The sequence below is a fragment of the Manis pentadactyla genome, chromosome 2, assembly GCF_030020395.1.
Source record: "Manis pentadactyla isolate mManPen7 chromosome 2, mManPen7.hap1, whole genome shotgun sequence".
Taxonomy (NCBI): domain Eukaryota; kingdom Metazoa; phylum Chordata; class Mammalia; order Pholidota; family Manidae; genus Manis; species Manis pentadactyla.
Window position 1 is genome coordinate 177,845,455 of NC_080020.1, and position 22,521 is coordinate 177,867,975.

At 45.8% G+C, this 22,521-nt stretch overlaps 1 protein-coding gene across 2 annotated transcripts in view; it reads right to left on the minus strand.

Annotated features, from left to right (window-relative positions):
* Positions 1-4,094, minus strand: part of ARHGAP25 (Rho GTPase activating protein 25) — a 78,912-nt gene extending 74,818 nt beyond the window's left edge. Inside the window, exon 1 of one of the 2 annotated variants that reach the window (XM_036908232.2) lies at positions 3,664-4,094. In XM_036908232.2, coding sequence (XP_036764127.2) covers positions 3,664-3,724 — 61 coding nt within the window. In that variant the 5' untranslated portion in view covers positions 3,725-4,094. Of the gene's footprint in view, positions 1-3,375; positions 3,617-3,663 lie in introns of those variants that run through there. The other variant, XM_036908231.2, reaches the window with a different exon arrangement.
* Positions 4,095-22,521: the final 18,427 nt, after the last annotated feature.

Here is a 22,521-nt window from a genome sequence, read left to right on the forward strand (position 1 = left end):
CTGGTTATCATGATTAAGCACATTTCCACAGGTTTATTGGCAGTATTATTCCTGATCTATAAAATGCCTACTCATGTTCATTTTTTAGTAACTTTTTATTAATTCATAGGACTTTTGTGTATTCAGTTCTATCTCTGTGTATTTATGTATCAATCTATGCATCTATCTAAAACTAGGCTTTCAAATCTCACTTAACAAGAATAAAAGCCTATCTTGTCTAAAGTTTTATGGTGTTATAAATTGGTCTAGTTACAAAGGTCTTGAGTAACAATTGTTCGCATTCCTTTTACTCTGATTTTCTAAAGTACAAAACTAGACCCCATACCAGACAAATAATGATTTATCAAATGGAAAAATAATTAGTGGGGAAAAAACCCTCCAGTATCGTCATTATTCACTGTATTATTTGGGAAACTAGAATAATGAATTTTTGTTTCTGAATAATTTTTCTTCAACATTAAATTTCAAAGGGAATAAAAAGGGAAAAGAAAGCAACCACTCCTCCATAGCTGCTTTCATTATGTATCTCAGAGTCATATGCTCTCTAGGGCCTGTTCTCCCCTATTTTGGCTTGGGGGAACTGAGAAACAGTAAGATGTGCTTGACAGTGGATACATGCAGGTAGTCCTGAAATTCACTGAGCAGTTTCCTAACTAAGAACTCCCAAACCACAGGGCAAAAGGGGGCTTTCCCTGGGTGGGCAATGCCCTCTCAGTGCAGCACCATGCGGAAGGCACTGGATGTGCCAGGCTCCCTGACAGTGTGCAGGAAAGGGTGCTGTAGCCTAGCACACTCAACTCCAGGGCTTGCGATTCAGGTAGACAAATATGTGAAAGGGTAAAAGATTTGAGTAGCAGTGAATGAACACAGTGGGAGGCTGTCAAGATTTTAATTGATGGACTGAAATTAAAGATGTTAAAGGACCTTGGCTTTACCTTAAGTCAAGTCTGTTTGCTCTGCATTGCCCTTTCCTCCAACCCTGGTCCCTACCACGGTCACTAGATCAGATGCAGGGTGGCCTGGCCACATTCTTAGGGGAACATGGAAGCACAGCTGGCCAAAAAAAAAGCTGAGGCCCCTTCCTGGACCACATAATAGGTCAGTGTCTTACTATTTCCCTAAACAAGTGCTGAACCTGGTATCCGCTCATGCTCCTGCCCATTCCCCTGAAATATTGTCAAACTAAAGCCTCCTGAAAAGTGACGTAGAAAGTGAATCATGGAGTAATACTTGGGTTCTAGCCCCAATTGACCTTATAAACACACCATTTTGGTGATCATTCACTCCAGTGCTTCTTTACTATGGAAGATGTCTCTCCCCAAATATCAGGCAAATCTGGAGGTATTTTTGATTGTAACAGCTGGTATGGGGGGGTGTTACCATCATCTAGTGGGTAGAGGCCAAGGATACTGCTAACATCCTATAATACACAGGACAGCCCCCATCACTAAGAATTACCCCCTCCAAAATATCCATAGTGTCCAGTCCAGGTTGAGACACCCTGATCTACTCCTCAACAGCTCAGGCTGGTAAAGCCCAGGTCACTGGCTTCCCTGACATGACTCCCAGTTCCACACGTCTTCCTAACAGAGGTGAGCTTCCTCGACATATTGTTAAGCCAGTTCCTATGGGCACATCTGAACACAAGATGCTGGAGAGAGGTCCAGAGGTCCTATGGCTGAGTCAGTGACTCTCTCCCCTCAGACGACTCAGCCTATGACCTGAATTATCATCAGTGAGAATGTTCTGGCTGCAGTCCAGTCTCTCAGGGTGACAAACTTGTCAATGGCATGGATATTGATGCAGGCTCTTCTATATTTCATTATGCAATTAGTTTTTTCATTGAATAATACCAAATAATATAATTTGCTTGTAGTCAATCAGTCATTTGGTCAACAAGTATTTATTATATGCCCCCTAGGATCAGGCACCATGCTCTGAGCTGGAAGAATGGTAACTCTGAATCTAGTGACTTAGACCACAGACCCTACAACAGGGCTTCTTCACTAGGTGGAGGGGTGGGTACTTGTTAAAGTGCACATGCTTAGGTCTCTCTCCAGAAATTCAGATTCCATGAGTTCAGAGAGGGCCCAGGAATCTGCATTTTTAGCAAGCTCTAGCAGTGACTCTGACACAGGTTATCCATGGGACCATGATTTAAGAAACATTGGTAGAAATCATGAAATCTGCCCAACTTAATCCCAGGTCTGAGAATATGCAGACTTGAGCTCTACTGTGGTAATTTTTTATATCCCTAAAAAAAGCATTTAACCTTTTCATCAATTAATTATCTCACATTTTTTCTTTTTAAACAAGAGAGTGAGAACTGCTCAAACACAGATGGTGAGAGGGTAGGACAACCCTATGTAAACAGAAGCAGGACACTTTCAAAGGAACTGAGCCATGGAAGTTTTACTTCTAAAATCAAATTTTTATGACATAGAACGACTTAGCTAAATACATTAGTAATAGCCAGTTAGGAAAACCAGTAGCTAGGAGCAAACTCTCTTGCATCTGTAAAAGGTATGTACACTACCTATTTTCGGAACCAACCTCAGCATGCAAAGATTCTTAGCTTGCTAGTCCTCCTTGCTTACCAAGATAAACGACTTCTTATTGTTCTCAATCTTCTTTCACATCATTTCTCAGACCTACATCATTAATACTCTGTTATGTGAATTTGCAGTGGACCACATATTTTAGTAGCATATTAACCACTAATTTAGAAGCCCAAGTCTAAACCTTGTTCTAAGCAAAACTTCTCCAAGCCACTAGAAACACTTTAATACTTACCTGTGTCTAATATCAAGGAAGTTATCTCACTATACAGGTATACAAATAAAACATATGGAACCACTTCAGCCAAATTGTTCTATCCTAAATTACTGTGATCAACTTCATAGAAGAAAGCCATATAAAGAAACTCATGATAATAATTACAAACGGATTAAAATCAATGTATCACCATCATCATTAATGAGAAGAGGATGGATTAAAGGCCAGAAGAGCTCAGAAAACATGCCAGCATCCCTTAAAATAATTAATCAAAAACGTGTCTCGCTTTTTCAACTCCCTTAGATAATAATTCCCTTCCGTTCTGTCCCTTTAACTAAAAGTGTCTTTATTATACCTTCAAATGCCTCTGTGCTCCTGCCTCGTCCTCATCGTCTACTTTTTGCCCCAGTTAACCAACCCTACCTCAGATCCCTAAGTCCACAGAGTGCCCAGAGGCCCAAGGGGCTCACAAAACTCACAGATCAAGCACTTCAAAAGACTCTACTCTCCGTGCCCTTGTCAAAAAACATTCAAAATACGGATGAGTATCCAACAAATAGGAGGGAAATTATCCTTCCATGATAAATGAGAAAAACTCACAATTTTGTGTGTAATCTGTAGCATTAGCCCGTCCAAAGTACCCCAGACCCCATACACCAGGAGAGCTCCATTCCACTGTCATCTCCGCACACAAGAGAACTGCTTCCCAGTGTTTGAAAACTTGGAGCCAATATATCAACTTGAATGCAAAATTTCCCCCAAGCCCAGATTTGCTAAGAGCTCCATTTTTAAGTAGACTCTGTTCCCTGCAGACCAACATGCAAATGGTGGGTGCTCAAGTGTAAGAACCACAAAGGCAGCAAAAAAAAAACAAACCACGGACTGTACCTATTTTCCCAGCCTCCCCTTTCAGGCTGAAGTCCCAGTTTCTTGGCAACTTCAGGGACATCCTGCCTCTGGTTCAGGTGAGTAGCTGCTGAAGCGGGGCAGTCGGTCCCAGGTCGCTCCGTTCTTGCCTTTTCGATCTTCCGCTCTAGTTGGTGTGCGCGTGTTTTCCCCTCTATGATTTCTTCACAAGCAATCTGGGGTTTGAGGTTGGTCTGCCGGCGTGTCTCCTTTCTCTCAGAAGAAAGGGCCATCCATCTGTTACTCGGGGCGCGCACCCCACCCTGCCGAACCCCCGGCCCCAGTTCCACCGGGGCTGAGACCTTGTGAAGTGTCGCCCCGCTTTTCTTGCTTTCAGTTTTACCAGAAATATCCCAGTTAACACTTCGCCTGTGTCATGAGAAGCAAAGCTCCTGCTCGAGAGAATCTCAGGCCTCACTGAGGCGAGGTCGTGATAAACAACGGCTGCCTCTGGGCTTTTTTTTTTTTTTCAAACTGCCAGCTTCCTTGCATTTGAGGAAGTGGGTGGCTGTTGAGGGTAGATGATGCATTATGAGCACTCTTTCTCGAGAAAATGGTTTTTGGAAATGCTTTTATAAGTGGAACGAGTACTCTCATGTTATAGAGTGATAGCTTTGATTAAAAGAAAAAGAAAATTCCAAGACGCCCCCCATATACCTGGAAGCCCTCCTCCCCACTGAGCAGGATGGAGCATCCAAAAATAGGAAGACAAACAGCATTCCTCCCCCCGCCCCAAGTTGCCTTCTTTTAAATTCTTTCTGCTCTGAGAACCACATTGTACATTGTCCACCTGCTCAAGATAAAGGTTCCAAATGATCTCAGCATGTTTTGGGGAGGGTCTGATGTGTCTAGCTACTCATCTTAACTGGGTAGTCCCACCCGCGCATTGTTATCATGGTTCTTTGGCACGGTGCACAGGGTGTGGGTTTGGGAAGAAGACCAACATGGCCCAAAACTCAATTCTTCCACTTCCTAGCTCCGCAAGTTTTAACAAGCAAGTGCACCTCTCTGGGCCACAATTTCCTCAGCCGTAAAACAGGGCTTGATAATAGCCATGACTGTACAGAGTTGTGAAGGTATTTAGAACAGAGCTTGACACACAGTGGTTGCACCACAAACATTAGTTCAACTTGTATTCCATTTAGTTCAGTTTTGTAACAGACTTGAATGAGTTTAACTGGGTCAGGCTAACCTAGTGATTAACTTTTTGGGCTCAGAGCCAGACTGCCTGCGTTCAAATTCTGACTCTTCCACTTTCTTGCTATGGTGACTTTGGGCAAGTTTCTTGACTACTCTGTGCTTTAAGTTCTTCATCTGTAAATGAGGCAAAAATAGGGCCTAGTGCATAGGTCTGTCTGGAAACTTTATTAGACAGGAGGTAAACATGCTCACAAGAGTCACTGCCGGCCAGCACGCAAGCGACACAGTGTTGGTCCATTCATTCTTCAACTCTCCAGGGTGACTGTCTTCTTTGTTTCCTGCATGCTCACTCTCTGCTGACAACCTGGCTCCCTATTTCACTGAGAAAGCTGATGCAACTGGAAGAGAACGCTGGAAAGCTCCCACCACCATTCCTGCCCCCTCCATATTGGAAGTGCACACACTCCACCTTTCTCCCCTTACAAGGGATGAGCCAGGCCACCACTCCTCCATCTTCACTGCATCATCACTCTCTCCTCTCCTGGGTCAGCTCCATCAGCCTTCAAACTTATTATTCTATTACCCTGTTGTTTAAAAAAATCTCTCCTGATGCTACTTTCTCTTCCAGCTACAGCTGCATTGCTCTCCCTTCATTTCTGAGCAAAGCTTTGGTAACAATTGTCAATGTTTATAAATACCTGTCCTGTTATTCTCTCCTAAAGTCCTTCTGCTGATGTTTTTGACCCCATGATTCTGTGGAATATATTTTTATCAAGGACAGTGGTGACATCCCTGTCGCAAAACCCATCAGCCAGTCCTGCATGTTATCTCCCTGACCTCTTAGGAGTTTGGAGGCACATTTGGTCACTTTCTCCAACTCTGGGCCCCCTCTCCACTTGGTTCCCAGAACCCCTCACTGGCCTGGTTGCCTGCCTCCCTGGCTGCTCCCTCTGTTTCCTTGCTGACTCTTTTTTATCTCCCTGAACCTCTAAATATTTGAGGAAACCAAGGCCCACTCCGTGGACTTCTGTACCATCCATAGCCTGGGGAAGTTCATCTGTCTCAAGGCTTTAAGTGTCATGTATCTGCTGACCACCCCACTGCAGATTTCCCCCCAGACCACCTCCTGAACCCCAGATCATATACACCTCTGCTTAGATATCTAATAGCCATCTCAAATAAAACATGTCCAAAACTTATATTCAGGGGATCAGGCAGAAGGAGCAGGGGTGATCCGAGGCAGATTCTTCTCATAGAAGGACAAGAATCCAAGAGGGAAGAAACATATCTGTACATTCAAAGCCTCTGCTCACATTCCAGTGGCCAACACAACGTGGCCAAGACCCAGGTCAGTGGGGCAGGACGTACACACAGGCCTGGCGGCCAGGGCAAGGGAGAAAACAATGAATATTTGCTGATCAAGACTCTGATCCATCACACCATCCCAGTTTATCCAATTGTCCTGCAAGCTCCCCAGAGACGCTGGATTCCTCTGAACCTGACCCAGCCAGGTGGACACCTTAGAGTCCCCACTTCGGCTTCCTGCCTGTCATGCGACCCAAACACCACTGGTCTTTTTCTCTCCTGAATCGGGGCGGGAACAACACCCCTATAGCTATCCTGAGCCTGACCCAACCCGGCAACATCACCACAGCGAACCTGACACTGTCCAGAGTTTCAGTCCTGAGACCTTTAACTCAGAAACTGAAAATATTTTGAAGATGGCATTTATACAAAGAACTTCCTTTACTCTTTAGAGTAGGTTCCTGTAAGTCTTGGAAAAGCTCGTGACTGATGGGGAAGTTGGTTATTAATACTTGGAAAGACAATCCGATGAAAGGCACCCCTGGGGACACCCAGCTCAGTAGCCTTCCCTCCAAAGGGCCAGCTCTGGGGCAGCCCACTGCCTGCGTGAGGCCAGGATGCAGTGGTTTGCAGCAGAGCTGTGGTCCCTCCTGGCCTTCAAGACATGAAGGACTAGCGGTCTTGTCCAGTCCCAAAGTCTGAGTCAGCACCTACAACAGCAAAAGTAAAAGCAAAAATTCATTCATCTATTTGCTTAGTGAATGCCAACCACTTAGTGAGGATGAACTTAATTTTTGCTGGACACTGGAGGAATGTTCATGCACAGCGGGCCTTGTTTCTGCTCCCTTTCAACTTCCTGTCTGTTGAGAGGGAGCAGTGAAGTAGAAGAGCACAGCATGAGAAGGGTTGGGTTGAGAAAAGTCTCAGGAGCCCTGGGAGTTTCTATTGGAGGGGCCTAATTAGGATTTGGGGAGGGAAGGAAGGTTTCCTTAAGGAAGTGTCTTCCAAATTAAGGCTTAACCAATGAGTTAGGGAGGCAAGAGTGTTGAAAAGGTTTCCAGACAAAACAAACAGCATGCAAGAGGCACAAAGGTAAGGAAGAACTCATCAGGTTGCTCCTGAAAGGGATGAAAAGCGTGGGGTGGAGGAGAGACGAAGCTGGAGAGATAGATAGGGCTGGCCTGGGGCTGGTCAGCACTGGGAAGAAGTCTTGGAGAAGCAGCCATTGAGCTTTTCCTGGGGCCAGGAGGAGGGGTCTGTGGCAGATACTCAGATAAGAGGGAGGGGGGCGAGAGGTCAGCAGCAGTGTGCAGGGAAAGAAGGGAAATGGAGGCAAGAGCCATTGGTAGGACTGCAAGCCCCGGGGGACTTCTATGGGAGAAAAAAGAGACACCCAAATCCTGGCTCCAGGCCCCAGAGGGACAGAGGCTCCATCGCGGAGATGGGATGTGCAGAAGAGAAGCTTGGGTTCCAAATGAGGGGCGGGCAGTCAAGGTCCCACAGGGAGAAGAGGGTGAGATCATTTTGGAGAATGTTACATTTAGAAATCTGTGGAGCCCTCGAGCGCAGATGTCCAACAGGTATGTGAGCTTAGAGCTTGGCGGACAGATGCGTTTATTCGTCTACTCATTCATTCCATAAACATTTATCCAGGACTGTGCTGGATGCTGAGTACACAAGGATGATTAAGATCTTGGCCTAATCCTCAAATGACTCAATGAAACAGAGAAGTGTAAACATAACGATCATGCTGCTGGAAGTATAAAAATAGTGCACGCACAGGGTAGGGGTGAGAACTGGAAATGGTGAGCTTGGCTTGGGTGGCGAGGAAGGGCTTTCCAGGAAAGGTGACCCATGAGAGGGCAGTCGGGCAGAAAGCAAGGTGGGAAAGAACGAGGGGAGTGTCCAGGCAGATGAAACAGCAGCAAGCCCAAAAACAGGAACCAGGGAAGTGCCAGGAATAGCTCCAGGGAGAGGCTGGAGAGGGCTGCAAGCACTGGCTGGGCCCAGGCCAATTCACTGACTGACAGATTGACTCCACCCTCAGGTGACAGTCATGGAGAACTTCCTAAACTTTCCTTTTATTGTTATTTTTACCATTACAGATGCCTGTGCATGATATTAATGGAAATTTTACATAAGCATAAAGAAAATGAAAATCACTGTTGCCATTTAATGTTATGAGAATTTTTCCCATTTCCAGTCTCCATCTCTCACTCTACTTATATGTATATGTAGTGTATGTATATTAACATTTTAAATTTAAAAATTAGTGTGTATACTGTTTTAAAAACTATCTTCCCTTGACCAAAAAGAATTCTCTACTATTAAGCATTATTTCAAAACTTCATTATTAATAGCCTCATGGTTAATAATCCTGTGGTGGAGCAAAATGTATTCAGCAAACACCTGTGTCGTTAAGCATTTGAAATGTGTACAGATTTTCATAATATTCTTGTTGCTAAATATCTGGGTTAAACTATTCTCCCCACTTCTTGTCAGGTGAATTTTTAGAGGTGCTAATGCTAAGAAAGTGGGCAAGGAAATGGTCGGACTTTATATGTATTTCCAAACTGTCCTCTGGTAGGTTCTACTACTTGGGTATGTTCCCATCAGCGATATATGAGGGGCCTCACTAACAGCTGACGTTGTCATTTAAAAAAAAAATCATTGGCAGTTATTCAAGCAAACAACTTTATTAAATAGTTAACCCAGACTATTTTTTAATGTGCTTTTTGGCCATTTGTAGCAGTCAGATATGTCTAGGTATCTATATGTCTGAGTGATTTTACAAGGAATCAGCAAATGGGGATTTTCTTAAATATTTGTGACCTTCATCCCATTTGCTCTGGGGCTCTCTCCAGAGACTCCTAGTTACCTACGTACAGGTCAGCTCTTCACTCTGATGCCTCCTTGTCTTTCTTTAGGCACCTTTGCCCCTGTCCTCTGCATTTGGAGACAACTTCTCATGTTTGGTCCTTCATCTCACTGTTTTTTTTTTTTAATAGCTCTATTGAGACATAATTTACATATCATACAGTTCATCCATCTAAAGTTCATCTACAATTCAACCATCCAAAATTCAATGATTTTCAGCCTATTCACAGAGTTGTGCCACCATCGCCACAATCAATTTTCGAACATTTTCATCATCCCCAAAAGAAACTCCATCCCCATTAGCAACCCCTTCCAATACTCCCAGCCCCAGGCAACCACCAATCTACTTTCTGTCTCTCTATAGTTGCCTATTTTGGACATTTCACAGAAATGGAATCATGCAATATGTGTTCTTTTGTGACTGCCTTTCACTTAATATAATGTCTTTACGGTTCACCTTTGCTAGAGCATGTACCAGAATCTTCTTTGTATGGCCAGAGGATATCCCATTGTGTGGACATAGCACATTCTGTTTATCTATTTTGATCTATTCATTAGTTAATGGACATTTGGATTGTTTCTGCTGTTGGCTATTATGAATAATGCTGTTACACACAATCCTGTATAAGTTTTTGTGTAAACATATGCTTTTGTTTCTCTTGGGTACATACCTAGAAGTGGATTTTCTAGGTCATACATATGCTGACTCACGTTTAAATATTTGAGGAACTGCCAGAATGTTTTCCAAAGTGGCTGCACTGTTTTACATTCCCACCAGCCATATGTAAAGGTTCCATTTTTTTCTACATTCTCCCCAGAACTTGTTATCACCTGTCTTTTTAACTTCAGCCTTGCCTGTGGGTATGAAATGGCATCTCATTGTGGTTTTGATTTGCATTTCCCTGCTGGCTAACAATGTTAAGCATCATCCTGTGTGCTTATGGCTGGTTTGGTTTTCCAAAGCATACATTCTGCTTCTTGCATCCAAAGATGCATCACAGAGAGCTCGCATTTCTAAAGGCCGTGTTCAGCTGAAACTTCAGCCTCCAGTTTTGACTTAAATCCTACTATTTTGTTTTGGTTCCTTGAAATCCTTCATGAGGGGAAACTGATGCTCAGGGTGCTGAATGTAATTCCAAATTTCTGGCAGGCTTTACTCCTTGTACTTCTGCTCCACTGAAATGCCGTCTTCCCCAACCCCCTGCCTGATTCTCTAGAATTTTTAAGCAGTGTTACGCATGAAAAAGCAGTCACACTTTACAGTAGTGATTAGATCTGCTGGAAAGAATCACTTGCCCTAAGAAGTCTCCCTCTCTTGTCCTATTACATGCTCCCGGTGCGGCTATCACCCTCACCCTCACCCTTACCCTCACTACTATTGTAGCTGTTGTTTTCTGCAGGGATTTATAGCAATACCTGGGGAGGGGGTGGAAGGATAATAGACCAGCTGCCTCACTGATTGTGGATGAGCATCAGAGAAATGGATAGGGGAGAAAGGGAGTTCAATGTTCTGCATTCTCCACAGTTTGGGTTTCTGGGTGAGGAACAGACTCTAGGAGAGTCACAGCAGGACTGCCTTCCTTTGTCAGGGGGCCTCTGCTCACAAGACAAAGCCGCAGAGGTTTTTCTGAACCTGGGTCCATGTGCAGAAGGACGGAGCCCTGCAGATAAGTACATTTCTCTTATGAGGAACAAATTGCTCCATCGCTAACGCTAACTGCCCCCTGCCACCTTCTGCACCTTCTTAGGAACATCTTGTGTTTAGGGTAGCATGTTTGGTACAATTGATGAGCCAATATTGACACATTATTATTAACTGAAGTCCTGGTTTACATCGTGTTGTACATTATACCAGTTGGACAAATATGTAATGGCACTCATCCGTCATGGTTTTGTGCAGAGTGGTTGTACTGCCCTGAAGGTCCCCTGTGTAGAGCACCCACTTTTTGGACCCCCTCATGTTTGTTTACACAGTGTCTTTTTCTCTACTAGAATGAAGTGCAGTGATTTTAAGAAGACTCACAAAGGAATCTGGGTTTCTGGCTTCTTGAAACAGCCAGTGACACAGCCACATGTACCTGCATGTCCCTAGGGCCAGAATCAGCAGGAGCTGAGCAGAGGTGGACCCTCTTCACACAGATCAAGTGAGCCCCAACCCCGAGAGGCAGTCCAAGTGCCATTGGTAGTCACACTTGTCCTGTTGTTTTCTTATAGTGGACTTAAGAAGAAAAATGCAATAGTTTATACATATGTCTTCTTCAAAAGTGGGAAGAAAAAAAGGTAGTCCGAGAAGGTCAAGAAAGTTGGGAGAGAACACATTTCTTTGTGGATGTGAGCCAGACAGTTAGTTCACTTGCTTATATTCCCACCTGGCTCCTGCAGGCACTGGAATATGGGCTCCACGCTGGGGATGCACACGACTAGCGACTGCATACCTAGCTACTACTCCTGAAGTGCATGGGGTTGATGGCTGTGTCATGTAGAAATGACTTCTTCCCCAGCATGTGCATCCTGGAGGGAGGCATTTGCAGACACCAAAAGAAATGGATTTTAATAATCTGTATCTTTAAGAAAGCTGAATTCAGAAGATACAAGTTCAGGGTATTATTCTCTTTCCTTTGGCTTTATGGGGAAAACAGGAAGAAGAGAAAAAGAAAAAGAAAACCTGGTAGAGGAAGAGACTTCTATCTTCTGAACAATGTATTTGTGCTCGAGGGACCAAGTATGGGCATCTTGGCTCAGAGCCTTGCCCCTCAGGGGCCTGAGCAGTGATGTAGACATGCCCACCTCATTACTGATCTTATCTCTGCCAAGATCCCGGTGTTGGTTCTGAGGTCTGGTCACAGTTTGACAGTCTATTAAACTTCACTTTTTCCCATAGCATCTCTACCTCCACTCACCCCCGTCCCCCACCAAAAAAAGAGTCTATTAGAGTTCTAAAGGCCAGGACAGGCATTGTTGTTGCTTGGAGGAAGGCTGTGCTGTGGATCATGGTGGTAGGGAGAGATACACCTATTTAACTGGGAAGTTTGTTACCAAGGGATTATAAGCAGAGCCTGAATTTTTAAATGATAGTACACAGAACAGATCAGAACAAAATGTCCCCCACATAACACTTCCTTTGGGCCGCTTTATGGGTTACATTATATTAGGTTGAATCACAAGAAGTTGCTGATATTTAATCACTTGTGACCTGCAAAAAAAACAGTTTCATACGGTTCAGTATAAGAGACCCTCTCCACTCCCTGTCACTCATTCACTCAACAAATATCAAATGAATTGTTCACTTACTATGTACCAGGCACTGTCCTAGGTTCTGGGAATACAGTCAAAAGCAAGACAGACAAAGAGTCCTGCTTTTGTGAGAAGGGACAAACATAAACTCAATAAATCAGTGAAGTATAGTAAGTTAGATGGTGGTGGGCACCATGGAGGAAAGTAAAGTGCAGTGGGAAATAGGAGGCAGCCTGGTGCCAGAAGGGCACTGCAGCTTTCCACAGTCTGACGGGGAGGCCTCACTAAGCAGGTGACATGTGAGCAAAGACCTAAAGGAAGTGAGGAATGAGCCAGGTAAATATCTGTGGATGAACCTTCCAGAAGAAGGAAAAGTGAGGGCAAGAGCCCACCAGATGCGGAAGGAAGCCTAGCACAACCGAGAGGCGCAGGGAGGAGGCTGTGTGCCTGGAGTAGAAGGAAGAAGGTGGGGATGTGGAGGACAGGTCAATGGGGTGTGTGCAAGGGGCTTTCTAGGACCTGGCTGGGACTTTGGCTCTTACTTCAAGTGGGGTTTTAAGCTGAGGACTGCCTTGACTTGATTTGCACTTTTAAAAGATCACTGAGGCATCCAGGTAAAGGGCTGGAGAAGATGAGACGAGAGGCAGCTCAAGCTGGCAGGCAGGAAGCAAAAAGGGGCAAACAGGTGGAAGGGCAGAGGCAGGGACTTTGGTGGCAGACTGCCCCAGGGCAGGTGAGAAAGGATGGCGGATATAGACCAGACAGCACACTGCACAAGGTTGTACGTCCACACACCACACAGGCACCGGCCTTGAAGGAAGGGGGACTGGGGTAGCTGGCATCCAGCCAGGGGCCTGTCTGCCCATTAAGTGTGGGGGATAGGTGGGTGATCTTCTATATTTTCCAAAAGCAACGCCATATGGACGAGCACAGGCTCTGATGGTAGCCAGAGAGATGGTGAGAAGGGCTGAGATTCTAATACATCCGGGATCATCAGTCCCGTCGGCTCTACTAACAGATGAGGGGTTTGGGAGAAAGAAGCATCAAAGGGAACTACAAGGATAGTGGTCTGAGGAAATGCAACGTGGAGTTCCCATCTGGTGATATGGGAAAGATGGGAAGGAGCTGGCTGGGGAGAAGAGGTGGACGTCAGCTCATGAGCTGAAGATGCCCAGGGAACACCCAGGTGGAGGTGGTCCAGTGGACAGGTGGAGAAGAGTCTGGTGTTTAGGGCTGAGGTCCATTGGGTAGGTATTTTAGATGATGTAAAAAGATACTTCCTTGATCCTATACTTTTTCTGGCCGCCAAAAGTGGCTCAGAAAGAACATCAGTAAGTTCAGTCAGTAACAGCCTGAGGGCCCCATTCTCTCAGCATCCTGCAGAGATTGCACCCTGTGGGGCTTACCCGAGCTGGGCGGCTGCCTGCTGTGCATTTTTATGAGGCCAGAATGACAGAATTTTTTCCCAGGAGAAAGAAACATGATAGGTTCAGGTGTTAAGTGGTCCTAATCATAGGCCTGGTCTTGGGGATTTGGCAGAAATGTCAGTGATCTAACACTGGCAAATTGGGGGGCCCAGTGCCAGGGGAAGTTGAGTCTAGGAGGGACTTAGCCTTCCCCACTGGAAGAAGGGAAGATGTCCTTCCTGGCTCTGCAGAGAGCTCCTCAGTCCCACTCAGCTCACAGTTCTGCTGTCTGACCCCAGTGCTCAACAGGGGCACAGCTCTTTGTATCTGCATTAAGAAGAGGGGTATTATTTATTCCACCCCACCCACTTTCCAGTGTTTAGACATGTCCATGCTCAACCAACAGGGGTCTTTTGTTCCTTCCAGAGTGGGCCAGATTAGTCATTGCTTTGAAGCAATAAGTTCTGTGGGGATCAGAAAGCCTCCATTATGCCACCACAGGTGACCCCCAGGGACTAGGACGTGTGTTAGTAACATCATGCAAAGCGTGTCTGTATGTTCAGTTTGTGTGCATCCCAGACTGACTGGTCCTGCTCAGTGGCGGTGCCTGTCACCTCCCTCCCCCTAACACTCAAGCCCTGTTAAAAGTGCCTTGCAGTGAACACTAACCCCCAGGCCAGGAGGCTGGAACACCGTGCAGGACAACCTAGACAAGTAGGCAGGTGAGTGAGTGGGTGGGGGGAGGGGGATAGCTTCTCCCAGCTCCCACTCGTGCCTCCAATCTCAAGGTCGGGAGTCCCCATGGAAGAGAAGTCTGGTCCTCATGATTGTCCCCTCAGAGACCCCCTCTGTATCTGCATTTTCCATGCACTCAGCCCACACCAGACCCCAAAGCTGGATTGAAATGGCCGAGATGCCAAGATTCAGTGCCCTTTTCTGAACCCAGTAGGGAGAGGGGGCTTGCTCGCTGATCCCTAGAGGGAGCCCATGGCAAGAAGGGAGTCCTGCTGCCCTTTCTGCTTGACCATGTTCCGGATGTCACCTCCTTCTAATAACCGCCTTAGGTTTGTATCTGCCCCTTCTTACTCTGTCCACTAAACTACCACAAGGAGGTTCCCAATGAATGAAGCTCATTCCTACAATTTTCCAAAGCCCTCCCCACCCACCCCAGGATTTGGGATAGCCCATTGTCTTTCTCTTTTACAGCTGATCCTGGAGTAGGAACAGGCCTGAGCAGGCTGCCCAAGAGGCCCGGTGTGGGTAAGTCCACCAGGAAGCCCCTCTCTCTGCATGACCTTTCCTCACCTTAGATCCACTGAGTCTTTTCAGCTTTAACCAGCAGCCACAGGGCAGGTACTAGGTGGCTGCCTGGAGGCTTTCAGCTCAGATTTGTCTTTCTGGCCTTGAGCCCAAGTGCACTGCCCTTGCCCAAGTCAAATGCTGGGATAGACAGCATTCAAGTGCTTTTGACCAGCTCTCCCAAGACCCTGCTGAGCTTGGCTCTCCCTGTCAGGTTTCAGTATTTTCCCCATGACTTTAGTTAGAAACTCCTCCATTTCTCCTCTAACAAAATGCTGTTAGCCATTGTGCTTTCGGTCAGGGGTCTCATGGCAGATTTGGCCCACCCATTTTCCCTTCTGAGCTTACTCTCCCCTTTCTCTCTTAACACGTTCCTGGGTGGAATTCTGGGATTTGCAGCCACCCTGCCTGAGACTTTACCGTACATGCTGGCAGGGCGGGCTGAGCCTGGGGGCCTGTGGTCTTAGCAGGGGTGTTCAGCTTCACATCTGCGACCTCTGGCGGGTACTGTACCCCACACTCGTACATAAGCCTCACTCTGAGTCCAGTTCAAGACTAGGACTGTGACTGCCCTCTTCAGACCAGACAGCCTAAGCAGCACGTTCTGTGATGAAAGGTCCTACATTAACCCACTGCCTGTCATTGGACCTTATTCAAGTGCACAGAGGTTTCATCTAGAGATTCTTGTGAGGTGGGCCTTAGGGAGCCCAGTTCTCTTTCCCCAGAAGGTCCCAGAGTGTTAAGTATAGAGTAGCTGCTCCATCCGGGAAGTGACTTCGGCTCCATTCTTCCCCTCGTTCTTCATGCTCCTGAGGAGGGGCCGAAGGATGGATGCAGCAGCCCATGGCTCCTGTGCCCTGTACAGGTAGCCCCCCATTCAGGGCTCCTGAGGGACCCTCCTTCTCAGGCTTTCTTGGCCCGTAGCCAGCAAAATGCCACCAGGCCAGTAACTCTCCTTAGGACCTGCCCTCTCAGGGGCTGTGCTGGCCCAGACATTGTGAGACATCCTGGTAACTGCTTTCCCCTGGCCTGCTTGGGGCGGGGAGGATATATTCCACCCTGGGCCACCCCATCGACCCTTCTGCATGCCTACTTGGGCAGCAGTCATTCCACACGGGCACATTCTGCCAGGGAAAGTGCTGGCGCCATCACTTGTGGGACCATGGGTGGGGGGTCAACAGGCACTCATGTTCTCCCTCCTTCTGGCTATGAGTGTGGGTTGTCCTCCACAGGAGGTGCTTCTGGAAAAAGTATTTGGAATGACAAACCCTGAGCAGCTTTGGGGTGCAGAGCCATTAGAGTATTTATACCCATGGCAGACCACAAAGGCCCTGCCAGGCCCCAGCACAGTGACAAAACAGCTACCAGAGACCCGGAAGGCCAGCAAGGACTCTATTGGACGCAGAGATGTGCTGCTTGTCAGCTAAGTGAGCAGGGCTCAATCCTCTGAGGGTCTAGCCTGGCCCACAGCTAGCAACTAACTTTATAGGCTCCCTGCTTCCGAATAAGGGGCTTAACTTTCTTGAACACATTCTCAGGGCACAAAGTTGTCTGCCTCTCCAGAGTGGATGGCCACAGACTGTTAGATTATTAATGAACTCCTCTGTCATGTATGGGCATCTCTGACTGCAGGAACTCTATTTATGATTACTGCCTCCCAGCATAAGCCCAGCAGCGTGGAATTTGCCAGCTATTCTACACTCCTTACCAAGCATAGCCGATGCATCTAAATGAGCACTGGAATGGCAGCTCAAGAACAAAACACAGCCACTGTGGCACTTGCCCCATGTAAGAAGAGAGACTAAGGAGGTGGTGGTGCCCCTCTGCTGGAATGGAGGCCCATGTACATCCAGTTGAACTCAGGCCAAGCTCCTCTCTCCCCACTTTGGAGAGTAGGAAGCACTGCGCCGGGTGACCACCTGCCAGAGGGTGTCTGCATGAAGTGGCATTTGCTGCATTTGCCGAGTCCTGCACACAGTGCTTTCAGAGCTGTGCTTGAACGCTCACGTGCCACCAAGGGATGTGGAAGCTTCAGGGGCTCCAGGAGCCTGAGCTGAGGAAAGAGCATTAGAAGGAGCAGGGATCAAAGCCAGACTCCCTGGGTTTGAACCCTACTTCCTTAGCTGTCTGCCTGAGTGACTGTGGACATGCTGATTAACCTCTGTAAGCTTCACTTTTCTCATATGCAAAACGAAAGCGATTATATCTAGTTCATAAAGCTGATGAGAACATCAGATAGCACATCAAAGACACTCAAGACAGTGCCACACCTGTAGCAAATTCTTAATAAACATTAGAGAAGGAAATAATTTCCACTGGTGAAATTATGTACCTTCAAGAGCCCTTAAAGCAGTTTCAAATTACTTAATAAGAAAGTAAACTGATAGCTAGAGCAAGTTCAAATGTGCTTTATCTGCACCAACTTGGGGAACAGAAGGGACCTGCCTTTCCTTGTTTAAAGGGCCTATCAGGTTGCAAAGCCAAAGGCGGCTTGCTGGGGGGTTGGGGCGGGGGTGCAGAATGGGATGGGGGAAGGGGCCATCTATCCACAAAGCAGTGCAGTGCTGAGATGTGAGGAAGGTGACTGATGCAGGACCACAAACCAGTATGGTTTAAGGAGCCACTCTTGCCTGCCCAGCAGCCCAGCACGTGTGCAAACAATGACACACCCAGTTTTATCAGTGTGGACATACTGGGGGAAAGGAAGTGGTGCTGTGGGTAGAGGGAGGTAGGAAATGAGAGTTCTAGTCCTGGCTCCCAGAGAAGGTCGTGGGATCCAGGTGGGCAAGGAAGGGGAACTTGTCATCTTCTGTCTACCTGGGGATTTGCTGGGAGGAAATCTTATCCGGCAGTCCAAGAACTAGAGGTTTAAGCCAAACTTGGACTGCTCCGCCAGCTGACTTCCACTCTACCAAGATCACAAGATGCTCAGCAGAGCCCTGCCAGCACAGGAAGTGACAAAACCATCAGATTTCACCTGTGATGTGAAAGCAGAGTTCATGTTGAGTAATTACCCATAGAACAGCCAGACCCTGCTGGGGAGGGGGAGCCTTAGTGCAAGGGGTAACTTCACTTTAAACTCAGTCCACACAGTGGCAAAGAGAACACTTTGACTTCCATACCCATCGCAAATCCATTTTCCCCTTAACGTTTGTCATCACAACCTTGTATGTAAGTAGGACATATATTCACCCTGTTTACAGGTAAGAAAAATGAGTCAATGGCTGGAGAGGTAATTTGCTTAAGAGTCAGGCCAGAAGTCTATATTGTGTCCATGAGTTATTACAAACCTTAATGGTCAGAAAATATACACTATAATCCTTTAAAATAAAGAACTCAAAATAAAGCAGGGAATTAATTTCTGATTGCTAGTTCTGATTATAAAAAGAGGAAATGAGTTTTGGCCAATTTCATAAAAGGAGTTGCTATGCTTTATCTGTTATTCAAATAAAAGCTTTGTTTATGAAATTGTAAGTAGCCAGTACAATTTAAACTTGTACCTGCTTTCATTTGAAACACAATTATTTGCAACACTGACGTTGAGTGGGTTTTGAATTTAAAGTTGTCACCAAGAGGTTTCATGTGCAGTCCCAGACATATACATAGGGCAGGAAAAAAGAATGAGGATGTTAATCCACAATAAGGCTTTGGAGCTGAGTGGTGCCTTATGTGTTTCTGCATTTAATCAAATCTGTAAGCATGGCTGGATTTCTATTAAAAATTTATTTCAGTTTTGAAAGGTAATTTGGTCAAAAAAAGGGATCTATTAAGGATCACCTTCAAATATTCCAAAACACCTGGCAGGGGCCAGGGAGGTATATCAGAAAATAGTCTACACATTTTAAAGTCGTGTAGCTTTTGCCCACCTCGCTGAAGGACATGTGAATCTGGGAAGTGGGGAAATGCTAATGGCAGAGTGTGGGCCTTATGCTCTAAGAACTTGTCCTTTTGAACGATTCCAGTAACAAAGTGATTATGGCCACATAATTGAAGGGAATTTGATCTCTGCCCATAACAAAACTTCCAGAGCAAGTATGGAAGCTATTTTCACTTAAAAACAGAAAAAAACCTCTTTGAAATATTTCCATGTCTGCCATCTCTGTTCTGACCCAGCTTCGTTCCTCTGCCCCACCAAAAGGTTGAGCCAGTTTATCAAAAACGTTCATCACAGTGGCATCTCTCAAGCCACCTCCTGCCGAGGGAGAGCATATCTGACTCCTGTGATGTGAAATAGAAGGCCCTTCCCTGTCTGGGTGTGTGATTTCTAGAAATGGGCTTTGGTAGGCAGCTGAGAGTGCACAGGAAGTTATAAGGCTTTTCACCAAAACCAAACCATCACTTTGGTCTCTGCATAACTGAATGCTTCCTTCTCTGAATACGCATGAGCTTTAGATGAGTTGACATAACAGCTAAATGGACAACCCTGGGCTGTCCAGTGTCACTTGGACTGAGTTTGGGAATAAGTCAGGTGATTATGTTGGTGACCTGAGCCAGGTTCCAAGAGGTGCTCAGTAGACCGGGACTCATGTGGGTCTGGGTGCCAATCCCTCCCTGTTTCACTGTGATTTTTGAACCCCAGGCTTCTCATCTACAAGGACAGGGTGATCGTCTCACCATGGACTATTCTTGTGAGGAGTATGCTTCATATATTTTAAGTGCCTGGGACATAGGCATTGTTAAATAGTCATGATAATAATGCTAAATTTCCTTAAAGCAGTTTCTGACAACAAGGTTGTAGAAGGCTAAATAACTGCCCCTCAGAGATGTTCACATCCTAATCCCCAGGACAAGGGACTTTGCAGTTGAGATTAAGCCAAGGATCTTGAGATGGGGACACCATCCTGCATTATCCAGGTGGACCCAGTGCAATCACAAGGGGCCCTTTAAGGAGACAGGGATACTGCTGTGAGTATGGAAGCAGAGTTCAGAATGATATGAGAGGGACCTGCCCTTAACCAACTTCCCACCTTGATTCAGTCCTTTGTAAAATTCCTTGACAGGTGCCTAGGGCCTGCTAAGTGCTCTGAACTGGTAGTATTATTCACTTCCACTCCCACCAAGTGAATTGCATCTATTAAGTCAGTTGGATCTGTTCCCAAGTAAATGCATTCTGAAGTAATACAAGCTGTACTTACTATTCTAATTTATGATGAAGTTGATTACTTAAACCAATGAAATACAAGTACAAAGAGAAAAACAGAACTCTTTCTGTGAAAATTAAGTGAATGGTTTTGGAAAGGTAGAATAAATACATATCATTATAAAATACATCAGATCACATGTGGGTAAGTGGAGGGGCAAAATCATAAAACTCTACACTTTAGAACAACCTTAATTTTTTGCAGTTGTTACCTCCCACCCTGTCAAGCCTCAGCTCCACGAACCTTTCAGAGGCTGTGATTAATCTTTTGCAGAGGGAGAATCTGAAGCTCAAAAAGAAAGGAGCACATTGACTCAGTTCTAGAGCCAGTAAAAGCATCAGCATCCTGACCCAGGGCCAAATCACGATGCCTCTGCCATGCCTGCTTAGATACAGCATAGAACTGAGCAACATTAAGGAATACACATGAAACAAATACTTCTAAACAAATAGAATGTCACATTCTGACATTTAAAGAGAGAGAGAATTGCACATATTGTTCCACTTGGACCAAGGAACAAAGTAAAACATCAGGTGTGACAAAACCACATCAGGTTGAAGGAAGTTAAGGTCAGAAAACTCTGTCAGAGTACAGATGCCTACAGATGCCTAAGTGCTACCTCAAGATTACATTATGCGTTTGAGGGTTTGAATAGAACTGTACATACATTCTCAATCCATTTGTGCTGGACAATTGAAACCTAATTTTCATAAAGTTAGGAAGGTGAAAGGATGCATATTGCCCATCTTCTGAGTTACTTTCTGGGAGGAAGGATGCCGGCCCAAGCTCCTGGGGAGGGTAGAAGCAATCTAAAGCTGGCCCTCTCCACTGCCACACTGACTCACAGCAGTAACCCTGTCTTTTTTTATCTACATTTTGGGAGAAGCCACAGCATGTAAGAGTTAAGAATAATTTCCATAGCATCAAGTATATCCCAGAAGGGGCACATGGATGTTCCAGGGGAGACCTCACGGAACAGCTCTGCCCCTTCTCTATGTATTTCATCTTTCTGTCTTCTTCTGAAATGGGTCACAGGGGATAATGAGTGCCTCGTCTCAAGAGCAAAGAAACAAATTGGGCCTTCTGATTTCAGTTGGCAAACTAAGCATATTCCTTTTTCTCTCTGCCCTCCTCAAATCTCATCTAAATGACAGTAAAGAAGAACAAGGAAGAGTGGAGTGCATAGGAGGGCATCATCAGGCCAAGGATTTTCATGCATCTCTGGAAGCCAGAAAATGGGCAGAATTACACTGAGGGATGAACACTGGCAGAAGGAACATCAGCTCAGAACATGCCCGAGAGAAGACTGCAACACAACAGAGGCCCTGGGCTCAAGGAATGCAGGTGTGAAGATGACTGAACAAATGCCCATGGAACAAACAGGCAGTGGGGTGGGTGGTTCATTCTGGCACTCTGGGATACCATTAGGTGTGTGGAGTGTCTCCACCTGTCAGCTCTCCCCATGTCCACAGATGCCAGCAGCAGTTCCATCCTCTCACAGAGACCTGACCACATCTGGTGGAAGCTCTGAGGATGGCTCCCGTTGTCCCATCATCTCGTTTAAGAGCAAGAACTCTTCTTCCAGAAACCCACCAAACAAGCCTCCCATCCCATCTCATTAGCCAGAACAGGGTCACATGTCCATCATAAGCCAATCACAGGCAAGAGGGACAAGTGGGATTTCTGTGGATCACTCAAACTTGAGTGTGCGTCAGGCCCTCCTGAAGAGCTTTTTAGAGTACTGTTTGCTGGGTGCCACCCCAAAGGCTCCGATTCAGTAGGTCTTGGGGTGGGGCTGGAGAATCTGCACTCCTACCCAGTTCCCAGGGGTACTGATATGCTGGTTTAAAGAATCACTGGATTTGAGGAGGCAGCCAATAAGTGAAAGAGCCCAGTCTCTGTTAGCATTTTAGGTGCTTCTAACCGGACTCCTGTCCATGTTTCAAGTTAAAGCTTCTAGTGTACATGGCCCGCCCTCATGCTCAGAGCTTAGTCATTCCTTTCATTAGAGGAAGTTATGATTGTAACCACCAGAACCTAAAGTAGAAGTGGTCAAAAGTGGCTACCTCTGGGGAGCAAGTGGGAGAGGAAGGGGAGGAAAAGGGGAAGAAGTAATGAGATGTCTATAATGATTATGTGCCCACCTGAACTGATTGGAGTTTCCATCTATTTTAATGCTTTAATAAGACTGCTTTTGTAATGCACATTTTTTCTACTAAAGAACATTCTCAGTTTTTTTTTTCCTTTTTCCACCAGCCATTTCTGTGTACATTTCAAGATCAAAGTTGTGAATGGAGCTTAATGTAACTGGAAGTAACTCTTCATTTACAAATATCAGTATTTGATTAAAATCATCATAATGGAGCTGACAAAATATTAACCTATAGCTTGCCCCAAAGATTGTCTTAGGGAGAGCACTCTTCCCCTTTGGAAAAATA